General features: G+C 37.0%; 1 protein-coding gene across 1 annotated transcript in view; it reads left to right on the forward strand.

The window, feature by feature from the left end:
• HSD17B4 (hydroxysteroid 17-beta dehydrogenase 4) overlaps nt 1-10257 on the forward strand; it is a 77925-nt gene that overhangs the window by 53282 nt on the left and 14386 nt on the right. The window contains exons 18-22 of the mRNA XM_009278145.1: nt 300-369; nt 3786-3900; nt 4225-4300; nt 6763-6852; nt 8798-8936. Of these exons, the coding sequence (XP_009276420.1) occupies nt 300-369; nt 3786-3900; nt 4225-4300; nt 6763-6852; nt 8798-8936 (490 nt within the window). The remainder of the gene's footprint in view (nt 1-299; nt 370-3785; nt 3901-4224; nt 4301-6762; nt 6853-8797; nt 8937-10257) is intronic.

A 10257-nucleotide genomic window follows, 5' to 3' on the forward strand; every position in this document is an offset into this window, starting at 1 on the left:
AAGCTGGATCTGTGTATGTCAGGAGTAGGTCGGTTGTTCCTCCCATTAAGCAGTTGTATTATTTTCTTATGTACCAAGACCACACACAGTTCTTGGCACATTTCCCTGGAGCTTTGGCAATTTGTCTGCACAATAACATTTAATTTCTATTTTACCTGCTTTGTTGTAGAGTATGTTATCTAAGGACTCGTAAAATAGATTGTGATAAATTTGTTAATCTATCATAAGTTTTTGAGTGACTCCTGCTCGTTTCTGCCAAGCACAGCTAGCCTCCCATTTTTCTTTCTCTGTTTCTGCAGGCTGCCCTATATCGGCTGAGTGGGGATTGGAATCCTTTACATGTTGATCCAAGTTTTGCTGCTCTTGGAGGTGAGCTTTGGAATACCATTGTATTAATATTTAGATGAAGGATGATGTAAATATATTTTTAATCTTATTTTCACTTAGTCTGTACATCTTTAACAAGCTGAAAAAACCCAGTGCTTTTTATAGCTGTTCTTAGAGTCACCATTAGATGTCTTCAGAGTTCTATGTGACAATTCACTTCAAAGCATTGCTTCTTGTAGCTAGGAATGCGGAAGGATGCTTGGACTCTACCTACAATGGAAACCTACCTCCTACCCTCTTTTCCTTTTAGAGATTATTTGTTGCTACTATCCCATCTTTACAATCTCTGTTTCATAAGCAGAAATAATTGACTATCAACAGCTTCAGAAGGAATTCCATAAATTCTTTGATAGATAATTCTTTCCATCTAAATAATTTTGAGATTATGTTGGTCTTGGTGGAATATTTTGTGCTTTTGTGTAGTCTTCTCAATCCCAATAAATCTCAGGAGGGTGGGAGAGAGGGAGTTTGTTAGCACTTCTTTCCTATAAAATTGCTTAACTGCATCTCTTGGTAGCACAGTAGCTTATTCATTGATGTAATGCTACATGCCAAAGCAACAGACCATAGACTACATTAACTGATTCTTGCAGAGATGTAATTACTAAAGAAGGGTCTGTTTTCTTAAATTTCTGTTGTAAAGGTATTTTTTGGAGTTCTTTTCATGCCTTGCTAGTAGTATAGTGTGATTACTCCAGGCAGACAGCAATTTGATTTACTTAAGAAATTTTCCTGAATATGTATGCTATCATCATAAACTTTACATGAAAATACTGGTCTGTAATAATTGGTCTGCAGTTTTCCGGTGAGTTCTTTTTAATATAGAGTTATCATTGTATGGTGTTCTTACCAAGATAAATAGAGCAGAGCTATGCTTCCTTGTTCAGATCATGCTTAACACGATTCCACAAATCATCCCCTCTCATAAATACATACTAATTGTTTGGTTAACTCTGTTTTGTATAATTCTATGTAAATTTGTGTTAATAAATAATGGTAATCAAATACCAGAGTCCAGAAAGAGATTTCCCCGGTTTATTAAACCATTCTGTTTGTTTGTTCAGCTGATGATTTTGGATAAATATTTAGATGGAATCACCCAATTACTCTTGAAGATGCTGGAGGAGAAAAATACATGTTTATAATTGAAACCCCAGTGTTTAAAATAATTATGATAATCTTACAAAAACCTTACAAGAGAAGAGAGGTAGAAATCTTCTACCCGCTCACACAAAGAGCACTGGCACTTAGACACAGTGAAAAATGAAATTAACTCTGTAGATGAGGTAGTCTCATTATCTGAACATAAAACTGCCACACTGGATTTTGGAACAGTGGCAGTCTCCTACTTAAAGACCTATACTAAATGTAGGTTCAAACAAAGAAGAAAATGACTGTGGAAATACTCCACAAATATTTTTTTTCTAGTTATACAAAAGCTTTTTTCTTTGGGCGTATTCACACACCTTCTTGTCTTTAATCTCTGTAAGTGTTCTTTTTGGCTGGCCCTAACCAGTGTGCACTGGAAGCAAGCATTCAGCGTAATGCGCTCAGGTCTTTCCAGGATTATCGTTAAGCTTTCCTGTGGGTAATGTTTCAGAGGAGATATACTACATGAAAACATGTGTTTATATTCTTGTGCCTTTATTCCTGTAGCTTGTGAGTATTTCCGAGATACTAGAAAGCGAAAGCAACATTTACTTTGCTTTCATTTTAGTCTAGACAAGAAGTAACTTGATTGCCTTATGGATTTTTCTTTGAGTATGCATTTGTTTTATAAAGAAAATACTGGGGAGAATAGGACCGTATGTATTTGTCTGTTTCTGAGTTCTGATAATAGTGGTGGGTTTTGGTTCTTGCATGGTGAATTGAGCTAAGCCTTTAAAGAGCCAAATGTCACTATAACATTCTGTATGAGAGATGCTGAATACTGATATTGTTACAATAATGCCAGTAGTCTGTTTTAAAATTGACTGCACGGTATCTTTGTGCTTTCAGAAATACTCTGTGCACAGTGTACAAAAAAGTGCTATTAAAAGTGTGCACATTTGAATACTTTACAGGAAAGAAATGGCGGAATGATCAGAGTAGAGTACTGACAGCGAGAAAACAGACTCATGTTTCTTTTAGCCTGTCCTTCTGTCACATCTCCTCTCCTAACCTAACGAGTCAAAATTTCTGTTTCTCGTCCTCACTCCTGCTAGTCTTGTCTTCCCTTTGGGCCATGTCTCAGAATTCCCATCTCTCCCAGCATTGAGTCCTAGTGGCATTTTCTGTTTCTGTCTTGAAGGTGTTTTCTTCTTCTTCTTCTACATCTTCTGATTCTCTGCAGGCTAGACTTTCTCCTGTCTGCTCTTTTTTGTTTGGTTGGTTTTGCTTTTGTGTTTGCTTTTTTCTCCCAGCTGTTGTCCCTTGGGACAACTTTTCATGCTGTGTAGATACTATGAGGAGTTGTTTAGAGCTCAAGGAAAAACAGACTCTGGCAGCCAAGAGTGGCAGATGAGTTCCAGGCAAAGCAACTGGTTTCAGAGCCAAAGCTGGACAGACCTGTCTTGAATCCATGGGTTGGTGCAAGTGTGATCAATTACTGTTCACATGGCCTGTCAGGTCAGAGCAACCTGCTAAGCGATCGGAACATACTCAGTACAAGCAGCATCCTTAAAACTTAACCGTTGCACTTTAGCAAATCTCAGGCCAGTTTTCAAGGGTTTATTTTGTCAGACTTTGACAGCGCTAATACAAAGATTATCCTCTGCCAAGGTTCAGCTCCTGCTCCAAAGCATAGAAGTACGAGGAAACCTGACCAAAAATGTCAGTATAAACAAAGCACTGTAAATTTTTTTTTTCTCTTTTTTGTTACATGTGTTCAAAATGCCTGAAATCTTTTCGGGGTTTTTTCCACTTCTAAATAAAGAAAAGTTAATCCTGAAGTGTGCACTATATTTGAAGACTTTTAGCAACCATGAATAGGAATTAAAAATGGGAAGCATCAAATAATCTTAATATCACCACTTTTTAATCATTACAATACCTCTTACCCTTGATATGCGTACTTCCATGTGACTGTCTATCTGGTGTGCCTATGCACATATACTAAACCAGCCAATCTTATTTTTCATTTTGTCACCCCTACAGACAGGGACTAATTCTACTTGTGAGTCTTACATAGCATAGGCAGTGTTGGAGTGCCAGTTCTGAGTGAGCACTTTCCTTTGCCTCAAAGTAGAGGAAACAATAAATGGTAACAGACGCTTTTTCAGTAAGATAAATTAGGTTAAAAAGAAAAAGGATTAAGAACATGATTGGAGGAAAATACTGTGAATAAAATACAGATATTTGTAGAAGCAACATGCAAACTCCTAATATTACAAATGCTAAAATGTTACTTTTTGAAATAGGATTTAAGAAGCCTATACTTCATGGACTATGCTCCTTTGGATTTGCTGCTAGAAACGTTTTGAAGCAGTTTGCAAATAATGATGTGAACAGATTCAAAGCGATCAAGGTCTGTGTGTTGATTCTTTGCAGTTAATTTTCTTGATTTTTCTGGTTTTGGTGCAAAAAAAAATTCTTTAGGGTGGGAAAAGGCTTTTGCACTATCTTAACTGCCACAATTGCTTTTACTTATTGCTGCATGCATTTTAATGCCTCTATCTAGTATGTTTACTTAAATATTTAGCCTTTCGACATTGCTAGTTGACTGATTTTTCTCTTTGCTTTTTCTCCTTTCAGTAGAGCCTATGCTTTTAAGCTTTGCATGTACGTATGATAGATCTGTTCACACCCCCACTTTTTTCTTTTTTTTTTTTTTTTTTTTGGTTCGCTTTGAAAAACCAGTCTTTCACGGTTTCCAGGACAAACTTTACAAACAGAAATGTGGAAGGAAGGAAATAAAATCCATTTTCAGACTAAGGTCAGAAGACACTCACAATTGTGGGCTTTAGAGAAAGATGTGTTGGTTAAAAGACTGGGGGTATGAGGGGAAGCAAAGAAGTGGCTCATCAAGCACACCATTGAAGAAGGTTTTGTAAAGAAATTAAGTGAATAGAGTGAAATATTCTTACTTATTTTATGGTGTCATTAAGATTCCAATAACAATGCCATTATACTCGTAGAACTTAATACACTCCTTGCATTAAATAATATGAGAACTCATTTCATTGTATTGCATTTTCTCTGTCCACTGTGGAAGAGCAAAAAGCAGTCATACTCAGGTCAGCATAGTTTGTATTTGTTTTCTGCAGTTAATCATAACCTCATGTATGCATCTCTTTTTAACATTTGTTTATCTTAAATCAACTCCTGACAGTTAGTTTATGCAGGTAAACTTACACAGATTTAGCTTAAATTGAGTTAAACTTAAGCTGCATCTACACAGAACAACTTACTCTATAATGGAAGTTTCATAGCAGTTGGACATAGTAACTACAATAAAACAGAGTTTACACTTTAATAAATTCAGGTTTTGCATTATTCTGTTTTCTTTGGCATTGTTGTTGGCATTTTGTGGGGGTATCCTGTAATCCTCTCCTACTCTTGGTAGGATACTTACTGGAAGCTAAGGGTAAAATACTCCATGTAGAGGCAAAAAGTAAATTCTCATTGCTTCTGTTGTAGCGTCCTATGACGCTGTCGCTTTCTTAAACTATGATTTGCTACTGGTATTTCTTAGTATGTGTTGGCTTATGCAGATGCAATTTACATTGCTTTGACTGGCCAAAGTTTTGCAACCCCATCTCTGTAAAAATGTAGCCAGCTGTTGATTAGTGAGTACAGCAGCAGGGATAGTTGCAGCTGCAGGGAGGATTGGGCAAAATCAAATGAGGAGAGTCATCATAAGGACATAAGACTTCTGTTTCCACAGGAATATAGCTTTGTGGAATAAATGTTGACTGAAGGAGGTAAATTCTGTTTGCAGACCTGATGAGTGTTAGCAGCTACAGGATTTCAGAATCATAACAACATTGAGGCTACTCTGTACTAACTCTCTATCTGGTTACTAGTAGTAAACAAGACAGTTTTGTGCCTCAAATGAGCTTTGGCGATTACTGTATTGGAGATGGCGTAGCTATATTTAAAAGGTACTACCACCCAGTCCTGACACAATTTCTAGACTTCAGCTATTTACTTTTGAGGGGTTTGCATGTACAGTGTAAATTAACAGAATTCACGATAGGCTTCCAAGCCCTTTGGAATTTGTAAACAGCGCGCGATGTTTTGTAGTGTTTTAAAGGCTGGATTTGTTGTTATGCTTGGTTTAGTCATTGCTAATATGTAGACTTTGGGGGGATTTTGCTACAGGTTTTTTTGCCACAAGTGTGGAGTAATTTATTTTGGAGAGAAATTACAGCATTTAACAGGATTATAGAAAACCACCTTGTTTCAACAGTTGTGAATTGTGCAGAACCCTGTTTCTTATTGCATGTTGGATTAGTCTAAAGTAAAGCCGTCTTTGTGCTTATAATAAACTCCGGTTAAATCAAACTAAAAGTAGACATATAACTTCGATAAGCTGGTTTAAATCCATTTTCAGCATTGTCTGAAGTGCAGTGGCAGGAGGTGACAAGCTGTTAGGCATGATTTGCATAATCATTATTATGTAGTCCTTCTGTATTAATTTCACCTGTGCAATAAGCTAGGCTGTGAAGCTAGGCTGTGATACTGGGTATTCCTCCGCTTTGGCTATTTATCATTTAACTCTCTATATGCATTGTCAGTGAATCATTTTGCCATCTTCTGTTTGCTGCCATAAGTCAGAATGGTTTGTCAGATCCCTTAAAGAGACAATGCCAAAATGAAACCCATTTTCCTCTCTGACTTAACTATTTCAAACAATTAAAACAGAAGGGAATTCAGGTATTTTTCATCTTTCTTCTTGTAATCTTTCTGGTTTTATAGTGCTTAAAAAGTTGTTTCTAGTGCAAGTTGCAGTGTAAGGCACCTGGAGATAGCGAAACTGTCTAGATGAACTCTTGACAGCTGCATATCTACCTCAAGGAACAACATTTTAGAAAAATGTCTTTCTCAGAACTATTTATGAAGTAACATTAACTTATAATGCTGGAGGTAAATTTTCAGATAAATAATGTTTTTCTACCATTTTGTGAACAGAAAACCAGCAATATATTTTGGTATAATTTCTCAAGAAGCAAATAATTATTTTGTTTGAAGAGCTGTTTGCAAAGCATAGTATACTGATTTGCCACAAGACTACAGCGCATTTATGGTGTGGGTTTTTTTCACTCTGGAACTTGTATGTTTTCTCTTTTCTTCATCTCTGATTTTAAAATGTAAGCAAGACTCCTTGGTTGCCCTTCTGTTGTGACTTTCTGTGAATACGTTATCTCTTTAGTGTAATTTTTTCCCCCACCACAGGTCAAAGAGACTGGAGAAGTTGCTATTGCAGGGGGCTATGTGGATATAGTACCAGCCTTGGATAAGCCTTCTGCTCAGGAGCCTCTGAAGGTAGGGGGAAGCAACAGAAGTCTTAACTTGCAAAGCAACAGAGTTAGGCTTTATTTTTTTGAAAAACACAGGAAAAATACTTAGATCGCTTACCAGTCTTATTTGCAGTACTTCGATGAGTATATGAGTTCAGAGATGTGAACACACATGTTGTTTAAGATAGAGGTTCATGGATCTATTTGAGGGGAAAAATACAGATGTTTTAAGATACACAGGATGGCTGATGAAGTTTGAAGTGCTTGATGCCAATTGAACTGTTAGGATAAGCATCACGCTGTACGTTACAAAACAAGTGAGGCTTGCACCAGTGAGGGCCACAAGTTTTGAGCACTTGCATAAGATTGAAATTAGTCCCTGTTTTGGGGCTGTACCTGTAAAACGAGCATTTTGTTTTTATTTTGTAGATGTTGAAGATCAAACTCAATGTAAGTTGTAAAAGTGTGTGACCTTTCTCAATTTTTTCAGAGACACATGGGGAGAGTGGCAGGAAGGCATTAGAAGAACAGAACAAATGAAAATGAGATAGTGTACTCATAGAAAAGAACAGTTTTGTCATTGAATCATGCTGAAAGAAGGCTCTGACGGCTGTTTGTGCATGTGGTTAAGCCTAACACACAGTATGCACTTTATACCATATATATTTTAAAAAATCCTCTGCATGCATGCATTAAGCCTTGGGTACTGGACTTGCCACAAAAGACAGAATTGTACATGCAGTGCTGAGGATGTCCTGCGTTCTTAATGTTGTCTAAAAGACACGGGTGCAGAGTGCATTGCCTTAATAAACTATATCTTTTTTTCCCCATTGATTCCTGCCTGCAAAGGATGAAACTTTAATGCATTGAAGTTTATGAAGTACTGAGATAGTGATATTTATATAAAGCTTGTGATATATTCCTGGAACCTGTTTATTTTTGCTGGTTGTGTTTAGACCTCTGACATTCTGAACTGTTGCCAAATCTGCATTTGAAGTTCAAACATATAAGCATTAGAACTTTTCAGTGAAATAATTATAGAGATTTTTTTTTAACATGGGCAGAACAGTTTTTTTTTTTCTTTAAGGTTAGTCTGAGAAATTAAGGTGCTTTGGCAGAATTTTGCTGACAGAGGTAGACATCCACCAGGGGAAGCTAGCCTGAGTGAGTGAAGATTGGCAAATTTAGGTATCATTGGGAACTCTGTTATATAATGGAAAATGTTAGGCTTAACCAAAGAGTTGACAAGAGAGCAGTGTGAGGAGTATTGCATTCTGGTGTACAGGTAGGTACAGCAGAACGACTAAAGCTATGACAGCTTCTTTGCTCCAATTCCAGTTAGATGAAAAAATGTCACTGAAGCAGCTTCGCAGAGTGTAGCATTTTATCCAGTACAAGTATTTGAAAGGCTTGCAAAATAATACGTGTTTGGAAAAGTTGAAAACGTAAACGTGTCTAATCCCACTCTTAAATGATAAATGATAAACACGGGAGTTCTGACTGAGTTCATAGCGCAGTATGTTTTGAACATCTTCCATGTGAAGTTAAAGTAATGTAGTGGTAAAAACATTTTTGTGTTCTAAAAACTAACATGCCATTCACCATGGAAAATGGTGAATAACCATGAATAACTGATGGTTATCCTCCAAAGGGAATAAAGGGCAATTTAGAAGCCCTTAGAGTCCTAATTATAAAACATATCTTAAATTGTAGTGATAAATGACAAAAACTGCAAAAACAAGATTTGAAATAATTCTCAGGGAAGAATCCATGAAACATTTTCTGCTTGAATGTACTCTTTAATGCTGACAGTTGCTAGAGGTGATTATTTGTGGTGGAAGAAATCTCAATTGCATTTAATAATTCTGCAATAGAGACTTTCCTGGACACAGTGCTTGAACTAATAGACATATTTAGTACTTTTTTAATGGAGTTTCAATTTTCAATTTTTCATACTCTATTTTTTTAAGACTGCAGGGCTGCAGAGTGACCTTGTGTTTGAAGAAATTGGTCATCGCGTAAAACAGATTGGAAATGAATTGGTAAAGAAAGTAAATGCCATATTCCAATGGGACATCACTAAAGATGGAAAAACAGCAATGCAGTGGAGTAAGTTGTACCTTTTATATAATGTCCTGATGCTTTTTTTTAATGAAGTGAGATTAATTATACTAATTCTAATTAAACTGCTATCTTGAAAATAAGCATAAGGTAGTAGATGAATATTCACTGGGACCTAAGAATCTATATGCATACTGAATGCACAAGTGACAAGGAGGTCAGATAAAGTTCCATAATGGCAGTTATTAACCTTTCTAGGAACATACGTCTGTAACTTGCCTATTTAGATGTAGGCATAGGCAAACCATCCTCTAGAACTTCAGTGCATTTCTATTTACATTTTCCAGAATGGATCGCCACTGCACTTAGAAAAGCAGGCTAAATTAACCTACTAGGAGCTCTGTGTTACAGCAATTAGTCTGCTGGTGATGTACACACTAACTAATCTAAAACAGATAAGTATTTATTTCTATTGCATTGTTCTTGTCACTTCAGTGAAAATATAGCCCAATTTGTTTCCATTCAAATTTTCTGAGATCAAGGTTTAATGAAGGTATAATGTTGCTTACCCATCCTTTAAGCATGGGACTGGATTGATGAAGAGAGGCTAAAGCTTGTAATAACAATGAGTCAGAGGGAAAGTGTTTCCTGGTAAAGTGGATTATACAAGTATGTGAAATGGTCTGATGGGGGCAAAACTACTTCCTCGAAAAACTCCTTTTCTTAAATTCTTTTGTCCTCAGATTCTAAGGACATGTATTTTTGCAAAAAGCAATCTAATGTTAGTAATTGGATAAATTTCATTGTCTTTGGAATTATTGAGGGTTTTTTTGCTGAGCTGTCCTAAATGGTCTATTAGTAGAATGTAAAGTTTTTCCAAAGGGGTAAACCGTAGTCAGGTTGTAACTTCCAGGTGCTTGCTTTTTTGTGGAGAAATGCAAGTCTTGGGGTCAGTCTGTCAGTTAGACTGCTTCATTTTGATTGGTCTCAATGGTTGGATCCAGTCAGAACAATTTTGGGGGAGATGCAGATGAGGTGGGCTATCCTTTGACAGGCTGTGGGGAGAGACTGACATGTTGGTAGGTCAAATCAGGTCTGCATTGTGCTTTGTCCCGTAGACTGTGACTTTTTAAACTATTGTTAAGTCTTTGCAATGTCTGTTGTCAATAAATGGTTATAGAATCATAGAATAGTTTGGGTTGGAAGGGACCTCTAAAGGTCATCTAGTCCAACCCCCCTGCCATGGGCAGGGACATCTGCAACTAGATCAGATTGCTCAGAGCCCCGTCCAACCTGACCTTGAATGTTCCCAGGGATGGGGCATCCACCACCTCTCTGGGCAACCTGTGCCAGTGTTTCACCACCCTCA

The sequence above is a fragment of the Aptenodytes forsteri genome, unplaced genomic scaffold (genome assembly GCF_000699145.1).
Source record: "Aptenodytes forsteri isolate BGI_AS27 unplaced genomic scaffold, ASM69914v1 Scaffold98, whole genome shotgun sequence".
Classification (NCBI taxonomy): domain Eukaryota; kingdom Metazoa; phylum Chordata; class Aves; order Sphenisciformes; family Spheniscidae; genus Aptenodytes; species Aptenodytes forsteri.